The sequence below is a fragment of the Mercenaria mercenaria genome, chromosome 1 (assembly GCF_021730395.1).
Source record: "Mercenaria mercenaria strain notata chromosome 1, MADL_Memer_1, whole genome shotgun sequence".
In the NCBI taxonomy this organism is placed as follows: domain Eukaryota; kingdom Metazoa; phylum Mollusca; class Bivalvia; order Venerida; family Veneridae; genus Mercenaria; species Mercenaria mercenaria.
Window position 1 is genome coordinate 62004342 of NC_069361.1, and position 22719 is coordinate 62027060.

At 38.3% G+C, this 22719-nt stretch overlaps 1 protein-coding gene across 2 annotated transcripts in view; it reads left to right on the forward strand.

Moving 5' to 3' along the window:
• Nucleotides 1–22719, forward strand: part of LOC123566171 (methionine synthase-like) — a 149417-nt gene that overhangs the window by 37631 nt on the left and 89067 nt on the right. For both annotated transcript variants that reach the window (XM_053549113.1, XM_053549110.1), the window contains exons 8-10: nt 874–974; nt 11003–11064; nt 19213–19280. In XM_053549113.1, the coding sequence (XP_053405088.1) occupies nt 874–974; nt 11003–11064; nt 19213–19280 (231 nt within the window). The remainder of the gene's footprint in view (nt 1–873; nt 975–11002; nt 11065–19212; nt 19281–22719) is intronic.

A 22719-nucleotide genomic window follows, 5' to 3' on the forward strand; every position in this document is an offset into this window, starting at 1 on the left:
GAAAATAAATAAGAGAAAATGTGGTATCTTTGTATGCAGCAACAGCAGTCAGTCAATGACCATAATTTTTATGGTGGTTATAGAGTACAATTTCTACTCTTATTTGTTTTTACCACCACCTGCTCCCTCATTTTTTTTGGCGGGGTGTGGGATGGAGGGAGGGGAGCACTTAGAGTTACCCTTATCTGTCCATCTCTCAGTCCATCTGGCCAGCCAAAATTTTGTCATGCATATCTCAAAAAGTATTTGGCCCAGGGTCATCAAACCTCACAACATTGTTATTCAGCACCTGAAGCTGCTGTGCATCTGGTGTTTTAATTTGGGTCTCACACAACCAGACCAGAGTTATGACTCTTGACTTTAGTCACAAATATGCATTAATGGGACAAATAGTTTGTGTCACATGTACCTCAAAAATTATTTCACCTAGGATTTTAAAACATTATAGGAATGCAGTTGTACCCCTGAAGTTTTGAGATTTCATTCAGCCTGACCAGAGTTATTACCCTTGACTTAGTCAAAAATATGTGTTAAAGGGCATAAATGTCTGAGTTGTACATAACTTAAAACATATTTGACATAGGTTCATTGTGCACCTGAGATTTTGTTTGAGATGCAATGTTATGGCCCTTGACTTAGTCAAAATATGTATAAAAGGGCATAGAAATTTGTGTCACCTGTATATCTAAAAGTATTCAACTAGGAGTTGTAAAACATTACAGGACTGTTATACAAAATGTGAAATTGTGCACCTGGTGTTCTGTTTGGGATTTCTGTCTGCCAGACCTAAAACCTATAAACAAAAATATTTCTCACATTTGAATGTAAATAAAAACTTTACAGATGAGGAAAAATATTTGTGTACAATTTCAGCCTCGGTTTGAACTGTGCCCTTGGTGCTGCAGAAATGAGGCCTTTCCTGCAGGCAGTGAGTGACAACACCACAGCATTTACTATCTGTTATCCAAATGCAGGTAAGCATTGATACAACATGGTTATCCATGCATTCAATTAAAAAAAATCTTAATATTTTGGAGTTTTTTTTGCACCCCTACAGTCCCAACTTGCCTCATGCATATCTCAAGAAGTATGACCTAGAGTCATCAAGCGTCATAGGATAGTTACACAGCATTTAAATTTGTGCACCTGGCGATTTTATGCTCCCCAAAAGCCATCCATCCCACACGCAATTCTTGTCTGGTTATTGTACCCCCCGACAACAAAGTTGTAAGGGGGGGTATACTGGTTTCAGGTTGTCTGTCTGTCTGTCTGTCTCTGGTCGTCTGTCCGTAGACGCAATCTTGTGCGCACCATCTCTCCTTATCCCCTTGACAGAATTTAATGAAACTTCACACAAGTGATCAGTACCAACAGTAGTTGTGCATGGGGCATGTTAGGTTCTTTAAGAAAAAAAATTTGCAGAGTTATGGGACTTTGTTTTTTTGTTACTATACTATAAACATAGACACAATCTTGTGCGCACCATCTCTCCTCATCCCCTTGACACAATTTAATGAAACTTCACACAAGTGATCAGTACCAACAGTAGTTGTGCATGGGGCATGTAAGGTTCTTTTAGAAAAAAAATTTGCAGAGTTATGGGACTTTGTTTTTAGCTCACCTGAGCAATGCTCAGGTGAGTTTTTCTGATCGCTCGATGTCCGGCGTCCGTCGTCTGTCTGTCGTCTGTCTGTCGTCTGTCGTCTGTCGTCTGTCTGTCAACATTTAGCTTGTGTATGCGATAGAGGCTGTATTTTTCAATTGATCTTCATGAATATTGGTCAGAATGATAACCTTGATGAAATCTAGGCCGAGTTCGAAAATGGGTCATCTCGGGTCAAAAACTAGGTCACTAGGTCAAATCAAAGAAAAACCTTGTGTATGCGAGAGAGGCTGTATTTTTCATTTAATCTTCATGAATATTGGTCAGAATGATAACTTTGATGAAATCTAGGCCGAGTTCGAAAATGGGTCATCTCGGGTCAAAAACTAGGTCACTAGGTCAAATCAAAGAAAAACCTTGTGTATGCGATAGAGGCGGTATTTTTCAATTGATCTTCATGAATTTTGGTCAGAATGATTATCTTGATGAAATCTAGGCCGAGTTCGAAAATGGGTCATCTCGGGTCAAAAACTAGGTCACTAGTCAAATCAAAGAAAAACCTTGTGTATGTGATAGAGGCTGTATTTTGCAATTGATCTTCATGAATTTTGGTCAGAATGATTGCCTTGATGAAATCTAGGCTGAGTTTGAAAATGGTCATCTCGGGTCAAAAACTAGGTCACTAGGTCAAATCAAAGAAAAACCTTGTGTATGCGATAGAGGCGGTATTTTTCATTTGATCTTCATGAATTTTGGTCAGAATGATTACCTTGATGAAATCCAGGCCGAATTCGAAAATGGGTCATCTGGGTCAAAAACTAGGTCACTAGGTCATATCACGTAAAAACCTTGTGTAGCGATAGAGGCTGTATTTTTCAATTGATCTTCATGAATTTTGGTCAGAATGATTGCCTTGATGAAATTTAGACCAAGTTCGAAAATGGGTCATCTGGAGTCAAAAACTAGGTCACTAGGTCAAATCAAAGAAAAACCTTGTGTATGCAATAGAGGCTGTATTTTTCAACTGATCTTCATGAAATTTAGCCAGAATGATTACCTTGATAAAATCTAGGCTGATCTCGAAAATGGGTCATCTGGGATCAAAAACTAGGTCACTAGGTCAAATCGAAGAAAAACATTGTGTATGCAATAGAGGATGTATTTTTCAATTGATCTTCATGAAATTTGGTCAGAGTGATTGCCTTGATGAAAACTAGGTCGGTTTTGAATATGGGTTATCTGAGGTCAAAAACTAGGTCACTAGATCAAATTAAAGAAAAATCTTGTGTATGCGATAGAGACTGTTTTTTTAGCTCACCTGAGCAATGCTCAGGTGAGTTTTTCTGATCGCTCGATGTCCGGCGTCCGTCGTCTGTCTGTCGTCTGTCGTCTGTCTGTCAACATTTAGCTTGTGTATGCGATAGAGGCTGTATTTTTCAATTGATCTTCATGAATATTGGTCAGAATGATAACCTTGATGAAATCTAGGCCGAGTTCGAAAATGGGTCATCTCGGGTCAAAAACTAGGTCACTAGGTCAAATCAAAGAAAAACCTTGTGTATGCGAGAGAGGCTGTATTTTTCATTTAATCTTCATGAATATTGGTCAGAATGATAACTTTGATGAAATCTAGGCCGAGTTCGAAAATGGGTCATCTCGGGTCAAAAACTAGGTCACTAGGTCAAATCAAAGAAAAACCTTGTGTATGCGATAGAGGCGGTATTTTTCAATTGATCTTCATGAATTTTGGTCAGAATGATTATCTTGATGAAATCTAGGCCGAGTTCGAAAATGGGTCATCTCGGGTCAAAAATTAGGTCACTAGGTCAAATCAAAGAAAAACCTTGTGTATGTGATAGAGGCTGTATTTTGCAATTGATCTTCATGAATTTTGGTCAGAATGATTGCCTTGATGAAATCTAGGCTGAGTTTGAAAATGGGTCATCTCGGGTCAAAAACTAGGTCACTAGGTCAAATCAAAGAAAAACCTTGTGTATGCGATAGAGGCGGTATTTTTCATTTGATCTTCATGAATTTTGGTCAGAATGATTACCTTGATGAAATCCAGGCCGAATTCGAAAATGGGTCATCTGGGGTCAAAAACTAGGTCACTAGGTCATATCACGTAAAAACCTTGTGTATGCGAGAGGCTGTATTTTTCAATTGATCTTCATGAATTTGGTCAGAATGATTGCCTTGATGAAATTTAGACAAGTTCGAAAATGGGTCATCTGGAGTCAAAAACTAGTCACTAGGTCAAATCAAAGAAAAACCTTGTGTATGCAATAGAGGCTGTATTTTTCAACTGATCTTCATGAAATTTAGCCAGAATGATTACCTTGATAAAATCTAGGCTGATCTCGAAAATGGGTCATCTGGGATCAAAAACTAGGTCACTAGGTCAAATCAAAGAAAAACATTGTGTATGCAATAGAGGATGTATTTTTCAATTGATCTTCATGAAATTTGGTCAGAGTGATTGCCTTGATGAAAACTAGGTCGGTTTTGAATATGGTTATCTGAGGTCAAAAACTAGGTCACTAGATCAAATTAAAGAAAAATCTTGTGTATGCGATAGAGACTGTTTTTTTTCAGTTGATATTTATGAAATTTGGTCAGTTGATTGCCTTAATGAAATCTAGGTCGAATTTGAATATGGGTCATCTGAAATCAAAACTAGGTCACTTGGTCAAATCAAGGAAAAAACTTCTGTATGTGATAGAGGCTGTTTTTTCAGTTGATCTTCATGAATTTTGGTCAGAATGATTGCCTTGATAAATCTAGGTCGAGTTTGAACATGGGTCATCTAGGGTCAAAAACTAGGTCATATCTAAGAAAATGCTTGTTTTATCACAAGAGACCAATTATTTGGTCCAATCTTAATGAAAATTGGTCAGTATATTTGTTTCCATGAAATCACTAGGTCAAACATGTTTTACACTGTTATGGAGTGTTTCTTAGGTGAGCGACCTAGGGCCATGTTGGCCCTCTTGTTTCAGTTGATATTTATGAAATTTGGTCAGGTTGATTGCCTTAATGAAATCTAGGTCGAATTTGAATATGGGTCATCTGAGATCAAAAACTAGGTCACTGGTCAAATCAAGGAAAAAAACTTCTGTATGTGATAGAGGCTGTATTTTTCAGTTGATCTTCATGAATTTTGGTCAGAATGATTGCCTTGATAAAATCTAGGTCGAGTTTGAACATGGGTCATCTAGGGTCAAAAACTAGGTCATATCTAAGAAAATGCTTGTTTTATCACAAGAGACCAATTATTTGGTCCAATCTTAATGAAAATTGGTCAGTATATTTGTTTCCATGAAATCACTAGGTCAAACATGTTTTACACTGTTATGGAGTGTTTCTTAGGTGAGCGACCTAGGGCCATGTTGGCCCTCTTGTTTTGTTACTATACTATATACATAGACACAATCTTGTGCGCACCTCTCTCCTCATCCCCTTGACACAATTTAATGAAACTTCACACAAGTGATCAGTAACAACAGTAGTTGTGCATGGGGCATGTTAGGTTCTTTCAGAAAAAAAATTTGCAGAGTTATGGGACTTTGTTTTTTTGTTACTATACTATATACATAGACACAACCTTGTGGGCACCATCTCTCCTCATCCCCTTGACACAATTTAATGAAACTTCACACAACTGATCAGTAACAACAGTAGTTGTGCATGGGGCATGTTAGGTTCTTTCAGCGACAAAAATTGCAGAGTTATGGGACTTTGTTTCTTGTTAACATACTATGTACATACAGCCTGCATATGCAATCTTGTGCGTGCCTAATCTACCAAACCCTTGCACACAATTTAATGAAACTTCACACAAGTGATCAGTACCAACCCTAGTTGTGCATGGTGCATGTTACATTCTTTTAGATAAATATTCTACATAGTTATGGGACTTTGTTTTTTGTTACTATACTGTATACATACAGTCCACATAATTATGCAGTCTTGTGTGTGTCAAATTCAATGTACTGTGTCAGTGCATGCGGGGGGTACATTCATCACCTTTAGTGATAGCTCTAGTTTCTTAGCAACTTTCGGGTGGGCTGATGGTCTAGTGGTAACACGCTTGACTGACAATCCAGAGGTCTGGAGTTCGAATCCTGGTCCTGGCACTGGAAATTTCTGAGATGCTCTCGAGTGCCTCCCACCTAACTAAGTGGCCTGTACTGGTTCTTCCCAGGAAAGGCGGCTTAGTATGTATCGGTGCTATACACCGGGCACATTAAAGAACCTGATTGTCTATTCACAAAGAGCTAGGCTACGTTAGCCAGACAGGCTTGTATCTAAAAAGAATGTCTCTTTATCTGTTCTGGGATCATTATCTCACTTTGCCCCTCTGGTCAGATCGCTCTTTGTCTGTACTAGTAGAGGATGAATTTCACGCTCTGTGTGGCTGCATTTGCTATATGTAAAGCGCCTTTGAACGTGTTATCATGAAAAGGGTGATATATAAATCTGGTATAATAATAATATAACCACTGGTTGGAATTTTGTGAAGCTTCATAGCATAGAAAACTTCACTATCAAGAGGAGATGTGCATATTGTCTTTTTGTTCTGGTCAGATGATTTTTATGCCCCCAGCATCTACTGATGCGGGAGCATATAGTGATTGTCCTGTCCGTCCGTCCGTACGAGGTTAACCAAATGGGACCGTTTCGTCTAGCATCAATACCCCTTACAAGAATGAATTGATACTAATACAGATGTAAACTGTGACCATTCCTCATCTTCAAACATCACCTGACCTCAGTTTGACCTTGACCTCGACCTCGTTTTGGACTTAGGTGCAAAATCTGTCGACAAGGATGCAACTGGGGGCATCAAGCGTTTATTGAACGCAGCTCCTTGTTCATTGAGTTATTGCCCTTTGATTTTTTAATAGTAGTATACTATAGTACTAAACAGTACAATCGCAGTCCTATGAAAGGCCAAGGGACCGGCAGCATTTTTTGCATAATATCGCATTTTCGATCGAGTGCAGCATTGGAAATTTCGCTATGGGACACCATAATATCTACACATCTTAACAACTGTTTAAATGTAATATCTACACATTGTGATATTTACACCTGTGATTTTCGTATCAGAGTATATGTATACCAAATTTATATGTACAGCTGGGTTTACTACAAAAAAAGTACAAATCTGATCCGAATATGAACTCAGAGGGTATCTGTAATGTTAAATGTATAGAAAAGCATAAATAGCCTTTTCCGATACAACTATCCTTCCAGATGACCTGGACCCTTCACTGAATAGTTTGGAATAATAAAACGACAATGTACAGACAATCAAGACTTTAATATTTATTCTTATCTTCTTTATGTAGTGAATGTATGAGACATGTTGATATCTAAGCAGATGACTGACTGGTGAGCCATCCGATCCAGTATTTATAGGACAAAAAAATAATCACCCTAATGTCAAGTACGGTAACTTGTGTCATAGTGTACATCATAATTTTATGTGTTTCGCATTTGATTTGTAAGTTTCCACACTTTAATTACTGTTTACGCCCAGCTAAGGCATAGTGACACTTTCCACTCTAAAGCGTTTTTCAAGCTTCACCGTGATGACCATTTGACTTAGTACGAACATGACACATTAAGAATTGAAGGTGTGAAAACTTGGCCAGTACAGGTATTCATAAAACTGCAACTGAAACAAGTTGAAAACAGCCTTTAAGGGCATAACAACATATTCGTAGGAGCGCATTTTTTTGTTAAATTAAATTTTCCTATAACCGCAACTTTGTAAGATAGAAATCAGAAGGAGAGCAGCCGGGACCATGACACCTTTTTGTAGTATAATGGTATTTTGTTAAATTGCGATTCATAGTACCGCAAATGCACTGTACTTGTCTCGAGTATTTCTCAGCAACCACCATTTGGAATTTAGTGAAACTTCATAGGAAACTTTACTATCAAGAAAAGATGCATATGTTATCTTTGTGTTATGGTCGGATGATATTTCACCAAGCTATTGCCCTTTGATTATTCAAAAATAGTATACTATAGTTCAATTCTAAAATGTTCAGAGTATTTCTCAGCAACCACGGGTTGTAATTTAGCAATACTCCATAGGGAGCTTTACTATCAAGAGGATATTAGGATGTGCATATTATCTTCCTGTTTTGTCTGATGATTTTTCACTGACTTATTGCCCTTTGATTATTCAACATAACTCAGTAACCATTCATGATATTGACTTGGTGTATAGTTAGGTGGCGATGAAATGATGTGCAGGGAGTATGAACCAGATAGGTAGGTCAAAGGTCTAGGTCACAAATGGAGCTCAAAGATCTAAATTTGTGATATTTCTTGTCCAGAGCATAATTTAATAACAGTAAAAGGTATTGACTTTAATCTTGGCATATATGGAAGTGGCGATGAGGTGATGTGCAGAGAACATGAACCAGACCTGTAGGTCAAAGATCAAGGTCACAGCAAAGTCAAATCTGTCTGTCATATGGTGAAGCATCCTTGTAAAGTACTTGCCGAAATGTATTGAAATTACTCTGCTTGGCCATTTTTTACTGGCTGCCAAAGCTAAATAGAGAAAAGCCTTTAAACATCTTCTTATGATAAATCACTTGATGGATCTTACCTATGCTTAGTCTGTAGCATCCTTGTATGGTTCTCTCTAAAATTTGTTCAATGGATCTGTGTAGCCAGAAATTCCTTTAAGGCTGATCACTACCAAATAGAATGTAAGCCTCCGCAGGTCTAGTCACAAGTAGTCCAAATATAAATAGTACTAATCTTTTTTCCTTTCCTAGTGCATTTTCTCGGCAGCAACGTGCTTACTTTTACCCTACCGCGTTTCAGTATGTATCACTTTGCATTCTAATGAAATCGGCATGTTCCTATCGCATGCTAGATAAAAATGGCGGTGTAAGAATTTAATGTCACGAAAAGAGAAATTGAAAGAAGCAAAAAGTAGTAAATTCAGCGGGTTGTATTTAACAAACTGTAGTTTTCTTATATAAAAGTTAACAGCCCCTTTTCTTTTTGTTTTTCTAAAGTAGCGATCTAGTTCTTTATGGGAATATAAGTCTCTGAAAATCTGATATGCTAGAAAATGTTGAAACACCGTTATGAAGTGAGTTTATATGAAATAAAGAACAGCTGGATTTAGTGGTGTTCAGCCTTTAAAGAACTATTTCTGATGAACCAGATGATGGATCATATCGTTCTGTTCTGGTTGACTTTTAAAGCACCTAGAGAAAACAAGAAAAATGTCTTTAAACAATGAACCACTTGAAAGATCTTTGCTTTACTTGGTGAGAAGCATTCTTAGATGGACCTTTCTCAGTTATATTCAAATGATTCCACTTGACAGAACAGATCTGAAAATTAAAATTTCTTCTGATAGACCACTTGATGGATCTCCACCAGACTTGAGTTGTATTGCCTGTGGTTTTACCTTTCTCAAGTTTGTTTATTAATCCCCCGCCACAAATGGTGGGGGGTTATAGGAATGGTCTCCTTCCGTCCTTCCGTCTGTTCGTAACACTTTCGTGTCCGCTCCATATCTCCTAAACCCCTTGAAGGATTTTCATGAAACTTGGGTCAAATGATCACCTCATCAAGACGATGTGCAGAACCCATGAGTCAGCCTTGTCGACTCAAGGTTAAGGTCACAACTCAAGGTCATAGGTTTGAGCCTTCCATTTTGTGTCCGCTCTATATCTCCTAAACCCCTTGAAGGAATTTTATAAAACTTGGGTCAAATGATCACCTCATCAAGACAATGTGCAGAACCCATGAGTCAGCCATGCCAGCTCAATGTCAAGGTCACAATTTAGGGTAAAAGGTTTGAGCCTTCCATTTTGTGTCTGCTCTATATCTCCTAAACCCCTTGAAGGATGATCATGAAACTTGGGTCAAATGATCACCTCATCAAGACGATGTGTAGAACCCATGAGTCAACCATGTCAGTTCAAGGTCAAGGTCACAAGTCAAGGTCAAAGGTTTGACCCTTCCATTTTGTGTCCGCTCTGTATCTCCTAAACCCCTTGAAGGATAATCATGAAACTTGGGTCAAATGATCACCTCATCAAGACGATATGCAGAACACATGAGTCAGCCATTCCGGCTCAAGGTCAAGGTCACAACTCAAGGTCACCTCATCAAGATGATGTTCAGAACTCATGAGTCGGCTCAAGGTCAAGGTCACAACTCAAGGTCAATGGTTTGAGCCTTCCATTTTGTGTCCGCTCTGTATCTCCTAAACCACTTGGAGGATAATTATGAAACTTGGATTAAATGATCACCTCATCAAGACGATGTGCAGACCTCATGAGTCAGCCATGCCGGCTCAAGGTCAAGGTCACAACTTAAGAGTCAAAGGTTTGAGCCTTCCATTTTGTGTTCATTCTGTATCTCCTAAACCCCTTGAAGGATTTACATTAAACTTGGGTCAAATGATCGCCTCATCAAGAACTCATGAGTGAGCCATGTCAACACAAGGTCAAGGTCACAACTCAAGGTCAAAGGTTTGAGCTCTGTATCTCCTAAACCCCTTTTAGGATTTTCATGAAACTTGGGTCAAATGATCACCTCATCTAGACGATGTGCAGAATTTATGGGTCAGCCATGTCAGTTCAAGGTCAAGGTCAAAGGTTTACCCTTGCACTATCCATACCAGTGGCGGGGGATTTAGCTGTCTTTCAGACTGCCATGTATACAGTACTTATCGCATGATTGCGGAATTTTCTTTTTAAGTATTGTGTTTATTAAATTCTGGTATCGAATGGTTAACCGTGCTCTAAATTCCGTTGCACATGGGTACCGCTCACAGTTTTATAGGCACATGTGTTTTTCCTAAAACACATTATAGGATTCCCTTAAATCTATATATAATTAAAATAGATCTATGTAAGGATGATCCAAACAAATATTATGTCAAGAACATTTATTTAAAGCTACTCGAAATATTTCAAATACTATTCAAGTATTTATTCAAAACCAAAAACGACTAGAGTACAGAAATACCAGGAAATCCAATTGGTACATTATTCAGGTTGCATAAGGTCATACGAGGTCATAAAATCGTGCTTAATACGGGACGCGGAAAAACAGTATTTCCCATCCCAAATGCTTTGAGTACTTAAAGAGGCTTGTTTGCTACCCAGATTATGTTCCCTGAGATACCCCCACGTATGATGATACCAGCCGGTAACACACTTGTATGTATCTTCTAACTTATACATATTTTGGGACTGTTACAGCAAGCATTTGAAAAACTTTTCAGTAAATTGCAGACTTGGTCAGAAACAAGGAGAAAAGGTATGTGGCCTCCTCAGATGAGCAACTTAGGTAATTTGCTTCTTGTTCTAATTTTATTCTGATGTTATGACTGTATATTTTAAGGTCTACCAAACACATTTGGAGAGTATGATGAGACACCTGAAATGATGGCTGCTCAGTTAAAGGTAACATCTGTAGCGCTTATGCTGTTAAGAATCAACAGGATATGTAAAACCACCTGTAAACTGAGATGCTTCAACACCTAACTAATTGATCATCCCTTTCTACACCTAATTTTTCATGCTGCCTTACCCTTTTTGTGCACCCACCTCCCCCTCCCCCACCAAAAAAGAAGGTTTAATTTTGCCCAGAAATGGCCTGAAACTGGAAGTTTGTAAATGGTATAAATTCCAAATTTTCTTTCTTCAGAAAGTAATGTTTTATCAAACTGCAAGCAGTATTTTACAGTTTATTCATTGTTGAAGAATATGTCTGATGTAAACATTGTGGGTATGGGAAACCTTCAGTTTTTAACTGAATTTTTAAATAAATCTCAAATTTTCAGTATGGGCTCAGTTGTCAACCAAATTAAACAATAAATTTTGTGAAACAAGCTAGACCTCTGGTCAGTATATTTTTGTGGTCTCGGCTGTGCTCTCTACTAAAAACATTTCTATGTGACCTAAATATGTTAAAATAATTATGTCTCCCCCAGGACATATTGTTTTTGCCCTGTCCATCCGTCCTTCCGTCCATCCATCCGTCCGTACGTCACACTTCATTTCCAAGCAATAACTGGAGAACCATTTGACCTAGAACCTTCAAACTTCATAGGGTTGTAGGGCTGCTGGAGTAGACGACCCGTATTGTTTTTGGGGTCACTCCATCAAAGGTCAAGGTCACAGTGGCCTGAAAACCATTTCCGATCAATAACTAGAGAACCACTTGACCCAGAATGTTGAAACTTCATAGGATGATTGGTCATGAAGAGTAGATGACCCCTATTGATTTTGGGGTCACTCCATCAAAGGTCAAGGTCACAGGGCCTGAACATTGAAAACCATTTCCGATCAATAACTAGAGAACCACTTGACCCAGATGTTGAAACTTCATAGGATGATTGGTCATGAAGAGTAGATGACCCCTATTGATTTTGGGGTCACTCCGTTAAAGGTCAAGGTCACAGGGGCCTGAACATTGAAAACCATTTCCAATCAATAACTAGAGAACCACCTGACCCAGAATGTTGAAACTTGATAGGATGATTAGTCATAAAGAGTATATGACCCTTATTGATTATGGAATCACTCCGTCAAAGGTCAAGGTCACAGGGGCCTGAACATTGAAAACCATTTCTGATCAATAACTAGAGAAACCACTGACCCAGAATGTTGAAACTTCATAGGATGATTGTACATGCAAAGTAGATGACCCTATCAATTTGGGGTCACTCCATTAAGGTCAAGGTCACAGTGCCCTGAACATTGAAAACCATTTCCGGTCATAACTTGAGAACCACTTGACCCAGAATGTTGAAACTTATTAGGATGATTGTTCATAAAGAGTAGATGACCCCTAACGATTTTGGGGTCACTCTGTGAAAGGTCAAGGTCACAGGGGCCCGAACATTGAAAACCATTTCAGGTCAGTAACTTGAGAACCACTTGACCCAGAATGATGAAACTTCGTAGGATGATTGGTCATGCAGAGTAGATGAACCCTAACGATTTTAGGGTCACTCTGTTAAAGGTCAAGGCCACAGGGGCCTGAACATGGAAAACCATTTCCAATTAATAACTTGAGAACCTGTCGACCCAGAATGTTGAAACTTCATAGGATGATTGTTCATGCAGAGTAAATGACCCTTATTGTTTTTGGGGTCACTCTGTTAAAGGTCAAGGTCACAGGGGCCTGAACATTGATAACCAGTTCCGATCAATAACTTGAGAACCACTTGACCCAGAATGTTGAAACTTCATAGGATGATTGAACATGCAGAGTAGATGACCCCTATTGATTTTTGGGTCAGTCTATTAAAGGTCAAGGTCACAGTGGCCTGTTCATGTAAAATCATTTTTTGGAAATAACTTGAGAATCACTTGACCTACAATGTTGAAACTTAATAGGATGATTGGACATGCAGGGTAGATAACCCCTATTTATTTTGAGGTCACTTGATCAAAGATCAAGGTCACAGGAGCCTGAACAGTGACTTGAGAACCACTAGGCCACGAGTGTTGAAATTTAGCGGGATGACTGGACATGCCAAGTAGATGATCCCTATTGCAGCCAACCATCAGTGTCTCTTTGACTTTCGCTCCTGACCCCTATTGACTTCTTGCCTATAGGACTTTGCATTGGGGGAGACATGCGCTTTTTTACAAAAGCATTTTCTAGTTATTTCACTTTTCTCAAAAATCTGTGATTTCAGCAATATTCAGTGACATGTTTTATACAAAATAATAAGTCTGTTTCAGAAAGCTGGATTCACTATAGAAGATAAACATTCTAGTGGCAAACATTGTAAACAATATTTTTAGCTCACCTGAGCCAAAGGCTCAAGGTGAGCTTTTGTGACCACTTGATGTCCGTTGTGGATCGTGTGTTGTGTGTCAACAATTTGTAAAAAAAATCTTCTTCTTCAAAACCGCTGGGCAGATTTACACCAAACTTCACAGGAATGATCCTTTGGTGGCCCCCTTTCAATATTGCCCAAAGAATTGAAATCCAAGCAGAACTTAAGTTGCCATGGCAACCAAAAGGAAAATCTTTAAAAATCATCTTGTCAGAAACTGTTAGCCAGATTTCAAAAATATTTTGTAGAAATGATCTCTAGGAGACCCTCTACCAAAATTTTCTAAGCCATTCTGTTTCAGTAAAAAACATCGCCGCCAGGGGGGGCGGGGCTTATTTTCCCTATATGGCTATGTTGTATATTTCAAAAATCTTCTTCTTCAAAACTACTGGGCAGATTTACACTAAACTTCACTGAAATTATCCTTAGGTGGCCTCCTATCAAAATTGCCCAAAGAATTGAACTCCATGCAGATTTCTGGTTGCCATGGCAACCAAAAGGAAAAACTTTAAAAATCTTCTTGTCCAAAACCACAGTAACTAGGGCTTTGATATTTGGTGTGTGGCATCATCTAATGGTCTTCTACCAAGTTTATTCAAATTATCCCCCTAGGGTCAAATATGGTCCCGCCCTGGGGGCGTCATATGATTTACATAGACTTATATAGGAAAACCTTTTAAAAACTTTTTGTCCAAAACCACATGGCTTAGGGCTTTGATATTTGGTATGTAACATCATCTAGTGGTCCTCTACTAAGATTGGTCAAATTATCCCCCTAGGGTTAAATATGGCCCTACCCCGGGGTTCACATGGTTTATATAAGCTTATATAGGGAAAAACTTTGAAAATCTTCTTGTCCAAAATCACAGGGCCTAGGGCTTTGATATTTGGAATGTAGCATCATCTATTGGTCCTTTACAAAGTGTGTTCAAATTATCCCCCTAGAGTCAAATATTGCCCTGCCCCAGGGGTTCACATGGTTAATATAGACTTATATAGGGAAAAACTTTGAAAAACTTCTTGTCCAAAACCACAGGGTCTAGGGCTTTGATATTTGGTATGTAGCATCATCTATTGGTCCTTTACCAAGTTTGTTCAAAATATCCCCATAGGGTCAAATATTGCCCTGCCCAGGCCTGGGTCACATGGTTTATATAGATTTGTATAGGAAAAAACTTTAAAAATCTTCTTATCTCAAACCACAAGACCTAGACCTTTGATATTTTGTATGTAGCATTGCCTTATGGTCCTCTACCAAGACTGTGCAAATTATTACCCTGGGGTGAAAAGAGGCCTTGCCCTAGGGGTCCATAGTTTTACATATTCTTATATAGGAAAAACTTTAAAAATCTTCCTGTCTGAAACTGGAAGGCATAGGCTTTTGATATTTAATATGTTGCATTGCCTAGTGGTCCTCTACCAAAATTATTCAAATTATGTCCCTGGGGTGAAAAGAGGCCCTGCCCAGTGTTCAGAGTGAGCTATTGTGATCGCTTATCGTCCGGCGTCCATCTGTCCTGCGTCCATCCACACTTTCCTTTAAACAACATCTCCTCTGAAACTGTTAGGTGGAAGTTGATGAAACTTGGCCTGGATGTTCCTTGGGTGGTCCCATTCTAAATTTATTCAAAGAATTGAATTCCACACAGACCTCTGGTTGCCATGGCAACCGAAAGGCTAAACTTTAAAAAAAAAATTCTTGTCCAAAACCACAAGGCGTAGAGCCTCAATATTTGGCATGTGACATCATTTTATGATCCTCTATGAAGATTATTCAAATTATGCCCCTGGGGTGAAAAGAGGCCCCACCCCGGGTGTCTCGAGTTTTACATAGACTTATATAGGGAAAAACTTTAAAAATCTTCTTGTCTGAAACCACAAGACCTAGGCCTTTGGGATTTGGTATGTAGCATTGCCTTGTGGTCCTCTACCAAGATTGTTCAAATTATTACCCATGGGTGAAAAGAGGCCCTGCCCCAGAGGTCCCAAGTTTTACATATACTTACATATGAAAAAAAATTCAAAAATCTTCTTGTCTGAAACTGCAAGGCATAGGTTTTTGATATTTAGTATGCTGCATTGCCTAGTGGTCCTCCACCAAGATTATTCAAATTATGCCCCTGGGGTGAAAAGAGGCCCTGCCCAGGGGGTCCTAAGTTTTACATAGACGTATATAGGAAAAAACTTTAAAAATCTTCTTGTCTGAAATTACAAGACCTAGGCCTTTGATATTTGATATGTAGCATTGCCTTGTGGTCCTCTACCAAGATTATTCAAATTATGCCCCTGGGGTGAAAAGAGGCCCTGCCCTGGGGGTCCCAAGTTTTACATAGACTTCTTATTTTTCTATAAATTTCAAGGAAGACAGCTCAAGTTAGTTATAGTCCCAACCTCACACTAATTAACGAACTGAAACATGTCATTATTATCATGTTATTATGTTTAAATACACTTCCCCTCGTGTATGATATAAAGTTTTTTGGAATTCTCCTGTGATATTAAAAAGTGCAACAAGTTTTATGACAATTTATACTTCATTTCAAATAGCATTGCCATTTCGGTAATGAAATTCAAAGATACTACCAATTTTATATGAAAATAAGAACAAAAAAATAAATTAGAAACTCAAGAAAAACAAATTTACACAAAGTATGTAATGCAAATAATATAAATGGAAAATACTTTAGATGGATGCAAGATTTGAACTGTGAAAAGTATCACTATAAAATGATCACATTGCCATCAACTCCTTCCCTGCACCAACAAGCCAGCTATCAATCTACATTCATATATATTTTGTTTTAAACAAGAAAGCTGTTGACTGTTTATTAGCTCACCAGAGCCAAAGGCTCAGGGTGAGCTATTCTGATCACTCACCGTCTGGCGTCCGGCCATAAACTTTTACTTTAAACGACATCTCCTCATAAACTGCTAGGCCAGTTTCATCCAAACTTCACAGGAATGTTCCTTGTTTGAAGGTCTACAAAAATTGTTCAAAGAATTGAATTCCATGCAGAACTCTGGTTGCCATGGCAACCAAAGGAAAAACTTTAAAAATTTTCTTCTCAAAAACCAGAAGCACTAGAGCTTAGATATTTGGTGTGAAGCATTGCCTATTGGACCTCTACCAAGTTTTTTCAAATCATGACCCCGGGGTCAAAATTGACCCCGCCCCAGGGGTCACTTGATTTTACATAGGAAAATCTTAAAAAATCTTCTTCTCAAAAACCAGAAGCCCTAGAGCTTAGATATTTGACATGTAGCATTGCGTAGTGGACCTCCACTAAAGTTGTTCAAATCATGACCCCGGGGTCAAAATTGATCCTACCCCAGGGGTCACTTGAGTTTACATAGATTTCTATAGGAAAATCTTTGAAAATTTTTAAAAAATAAATCAGAAGGCCTAGAGCTTAGATATTTGACATGTAGCATTGCCCAGTGGACCTCTACAAACTTTGTTCAAATCATGACCCCCGGGGTCAAAATTGACCCGACCCCAGGGTTCACTTGATTTTACATAGGAAAATCTTCAAAAATTTTCTTAAAATAAACCAGAAGGCCTAGAGCTTAGATATTTCACATGTAGCATTGCCTAGTGGACCCCTACAAAATTTATTCAATTCATGACCCCCGGGGTAAAATTGACCCCGCCCCATGGGGTACTTGATTGTACATAGAAAAGTCTTCAAAATTTTCTTAAAATAAACCAGAAGGCCTAGAGCTTAGATATTTGACATTTAGCATTGCCTAGTGGACCTCTACAAAATTTGTTCAATCATGATCCCTGGGGTCAAAATTGACCCCGTCCCAGGGGTCACTTGATTTTACATAGGAAAATCTTCAAAATTTTTCTAAAAATAAATCAGAAGGCCTAGGTCTTAGATATTTGACATGTAGCATTGCCTAGTAGACTTCTACAAAATTTATTCAAATCATGACCCCACCCCATGGGGTTACTTGATTGTACATAGAAAAATCTTCAAAATTTTCTAAAAATAAACCAGAAGGCCTAGATCTTAGATATTTGAAATGTAGCATTGCCTAGTGGACCTCTACAAAATTTGTTCAAATCTTGACCCCCGAAGGTCAAATTGACCCAGCCCCAGGGGTTACTTGATTGTACAAAGGGAAATCTTCATAAATTTGCTAATAATAAACCAGAAGGCCTAGATTTTAGATATTTGATATGTAACATTGCCTAGTAGACTTCTACAAACTTTGTTCAAATCATGACCCCCAGGGTAAAATTGGCCCCGCCCCAGGTGTCACTTGATTTTACATAGGAAAATCTTCACAAATTTTCTAAAAATAAACCAGAAGGCCTACAGCTTAGATATTTGACATGTAGCATTGCCTAGTGGACCTCTACAAAATTTGTTCAAAGCATAACCCCCAAGGTCAAAATTGACCCCACCCCAGGGGTCACTTGATTGTACATAGAAAAATCTTCTAAATTTTCTAAAAATAAACCAGAAGGCCTAGAGCTTAGATATTTGACATGTAGCATTGCCTAGTGGACCTCTACAAAATTTGTTCAAATCTTTACCCCCGAGGGTCAAATTGTCCCAGCCCCAGGGGTTACTTGATTGTACATAGGGAAAACTTCATAAATTTGCTAAAAATAATCCAGAAGGCCTAGATCTTAGATATTTGATATGTAACATTGCCTAGTAGACTTCTACAAACTTTGTTCAAATCATGACCCCCAGGGCAAAATTGGCCCCGCCCCAGGGGTTACTTGATTGTACATTGGAAAATCTTCCTAAAAAAATCTAAAAATCATCAGTTTGACATTTGAAACATGTAGCTCATATTTCTTAGGTGAGCGATCCAGGGTCATCATGACCCTATTGTTTACAAACTTGTAAAAATAAAAACGCCATAATACTGTGTGGTACTTATACCATTCATGATTCAGAGTGTCATACATATATTCAAGGTCACATAGTTAATTTCAGGTGAGGTGAGTCTGGATGGCCCTGTTATATTATTTACATAAATTGCTTCATTATTATCATTCTCCTGATGATCCATGTTAATGGTGAAAATGGTTACGATTTTAAGTTGTACTTTTACACAATTAAACTGTGTAATTCCAAAAAAGCGTTTCTTTTCAATGAGTACATAAGCATGCTATTATAGGGACATGGGTCATTTTGAGGCATTTGGGAGACATCTTGTATAATTTGTTTGTTTGGTGTTCAGCAATCTGACTAAAGTACATCTCCTATATTACGCTACGCATAGGATCTGAAAACGACCTATTCATTGCCTCGTTCTGACGGCTCTTTCGCTAGCCATTCAGAGCCTAGCTTACAACATCTTGCAAATCTACATGTAGCATTGACTTTTGATATTTACAATTCTTATGTCGTAATGTATCAGATAGCCGGTTAGCTCAGTCGGTAGGCTACTTGCTTTGTAAACGAGGGGTCCCGGGTTCGAGTCCTGGAATAACCGCATATTTTTCTTATCCTTTGACAATCGAACAAGTCGTCTGATTGGATAACATAAAAATAGCAATAATGGAAATCCAAAATATACAGAAGACGAATGTGAATGGGTCGTTCTCAGATCTTCGTTTAGAAGATCAAGTACTTTAGTCAGATTGGGTGTTCAGAGGCATGCAATATTGTAAGTCACTATTATTCGCATAGATTTATATGTTTCTGCATGTAAATATAGATATCTTTTTTGTAAAGTTAGGCCTCCCAGGGAACTGCAGACACACCTTACCATGTTATTAAATTAATTTCAGAGCTTTGCCAAAGATGGTTTAATTAACATAATAGGAGGCTGTTGTGGGACAACACCAGATCATATCAAGTAAGACTTTGAAACTTCTTATATCAACCATGTTCTCTAGTATAGCCCTAACAGAGGGTCAGGGATGACTGTAAGTAAAGATGGATGCTTATCCATCCGGTTTGTTGATGACTGTAAGTGAAGATGGATGCTTATCCATCCGGTTTGTTGATGACTGTAAGTGAAGATGGATGCTTATCCATCCGGTTTGTTGATGACTGTAAGTGAAGATGGATGCTTATCCATCCGGTTTGTTGATGACTGTAAGTGAAGATGGATGCTTATCCATCCGGTTTGTTGATGACTGTAAGTGAAGATGGATGCTTATCCATCCGGTTTGTTGATGACAGTAAGTAAAGATGGATGCTTATCCATCCGGTTTGTTGATGACAGTAAGTAAAGATGGATGCTTATCCATCCAGTTTGTTGATGACTGTAAGTAAAGATGGATGCTTATCCATCCAGTTTGTTGATGACAGTAAGTAAAGATGGATGCTTATCCATCCAGTTTGTTGATGACTGTAAGTAAAGATGGATGCTTATCCATCCGGTTTGTTGATGACTGTAAGTAAAGATGGATGCTTATCCATCCGGTTTGTTGATGACTGTAAGTAAAGATGGATGCTTATCCATCCGGTTTGTTGATGACTGTAAGTAAAGATGGATGCTTATCCATTTAGTTTGTTGATGACAGTAAGTAAAGATGGATGCTTATCCATCCAGTTTGTTGATGACTGTAAGTAAAGATGGATGCTTATCCATCCAGTTTGTTGATGACAGTAAGTAAAGATGGATCAACAGTAAGTAAAGATGGATGCTTATCCATCCAGTTTGTTGATGACAGTAAGTAAAGATGGATGCTTATCCATTTAGTTTGTTGATGACAGTAAGTAAAGATGGATGCTTATCCATCCAGTTTGTTGATGACAGTAAGTAAAGATGGATGCTTATCCATCCAGTTTGTTGATGACTGTAAGTAAAGATGGATGCTTATCCATCCAGTTTGTTGATGACTGTAAGTAAAGATGGATGCTTATCCATCCAGTTTGTTGATGACAGTAAGTAAAGATGGATGCTTATCCATCCAGTTTGTTGATGACTGTAAGTAAAAATGGATGCTTATCCATCCAGTTAGCATCAACAATTTTCATAAAAGAGCTATTGGAATCACAATTGAAGGTGGTTTTTATGGCCCCCAAAGCTTCTGTTTGGGTGAAGTGGTGGGGGCCCTTGTCCATTCATCTGTTGGTCCAAATATATGATGTGCATATCCCAAAAAGGCCTGAAGTCATCAAACCTCACAAAATTGTTATTCAGCATGTAAGTTGTGCACCTGATGTTAGAATTTCACACAGCCAGACCAGAGTTATGACCCAAAACTTAGTCAAAGATATGCATTAAAAGGGCCTCACAGTTTGTGTTGCATGTCTGGCAAAAACTGTTATGTAACATTACAGCAATATTATTCAGTATTTGAAGTGGTACACAATGTTTTGTTAGAGATTTCACTCAGCCAGATCAGAGTTATGGCCCACACACATTACCAGCCCATATTTATTAAGTAAAAAACATTTGATATATTCTTGTCAGAAAACTCTGACACTATTTCAAAATAATTCCGTAGATATTTTCCTTGCATAACCATTTACCAACACTTTTCAAGCAAGCAGTGTAACTCAGGTGAGTGATCTAGGGCCATCATGACCCTCTTGTTACTAAATAGATTGATTCAAAGTTAAAATAGTTGTTCAACATTATTAGCCACATGATATGACACATGCTGCATTACTCTTGCAGAATTATGTCCCTTTATATTTATTAGTTAATGTTTTGATACACTTTATCATTGTTGTTACTAAATACATTTGACACAGAATATTGTCCATAATCACCATCCACATTGTAGTCATCAAACAATCCAGTGACAGCCCCAGCTTCTCAGATGTGCCCAGTTTTTCTATCCAACCAACAAAATAGTTGAGCTTGGTGTCTCTTGTGATAGCTCTTGTATGTTTATGTATTCTAAACAGAGACATTACCATTCATAGTTCAGTGTGTCATACATATCTTCAAGGTCAATTAGTCAAGGTTGATTGAAAGAGTTAGGGCCACTATGGTCCTTTTGTTTTTATTAGCTCACCTGAACTTTTTTCAGGGTGAGCTTCTAGTATAGGTGGATGGTCCGTTGTCCACCGTCCTTCGTTTGAAATTACTGGTCAGAATTACACCAAACTTGGTCAGTAACATCCTCTATCAAGTTTTTATATGCCCGAAGGGAGGTATTATGTTATGACGCCGGTGTCCGTCTGTCCGTCCAACCATTAGCAATTTTGTGTCCGCTCTAACTCTTGAACCCCTTGAAGAATTTCAAAGACACTTGGCACAAATGTTCACCACATCAAGACGACATGCAGAGCGCATGTTTCGGATGACTCGCTTCAAGGTCAAGGTCACACTTTGGGGTCAAAGGTCTTATGACTTTGTTTCGTTTCCGCTCTGTAACTCTTGAACTGTTTGAAGGATTTTAAAGAAACTAGGCACAAATGTTCACCACATCGAGACAATGTGCAGAACGCATGTTTCAGATGGCTCGCTTCAAGGTCAAGGTCACACTTAGGGGTCAAAGGTCATATGACTTTGTTTTCTGTGTATATTGCTCTGCATTGCGATGCTCTTGTTTTTATTTGGCTGATCCCTTTTTTATTCACTTACAATAATTTTTTTGTTGAATTACTTTCCTTTTATGTTACTATAAATAGCTTATTTTGTAACTTTTTTATTACTGGCAGTAGTGGAAAACCGAGACCACTTTTCTGTGGTACAACATGGATGTTACCTGCAAGTTTTAGTTGTATTTTGACAAATCTGTACCTGGTAAGGATTTTTTGTGGACGTAGATTTTTTTTCTATTGACTTAGAATTTTTTTTTGAATTTCTTCCCTTTGTTCTTCCTGTCCTTTGGGCTTCAACAGTCAAGTTCTTTAAATTTTGCTCCCATCCTCCTCTGATATAACCCTTCGCGCATATATTGCCATGCTTGGCGGAGCTCTTGTTTAAAAATTAATTAACTCGGTCCCTTTTAGGGGCCACTACAGCTAAAAATGAAAAAAACCAACTTTAAACTTCTTCTCGTGAACTGCTCAATGGATGTTCATTAACCTTGGTCTGTAGCATCATTTTAAGGTCCTTTCTCAAATTTGTTCAAATGGGAGCGATTTGACTCATTTTAGGGGCCACTAGAGCTTAAAATAGAAATACCTTAAAATGCCTTCTTCCCATGAACTGCTGGATTGAACTTCATCACACTTTATCTTTAGCTGCATTTTAAAAGGCTCACCCAAGTTTGATCAAATGAGGGCACTTGTCCATTTTAGGGGCTCCTAGAGCTAAAATATAAATGCCTTTGAATGACTTCTTCTCATAAACTGCTTGATGGATCTTCAGCAAGCTCGATTTTTTA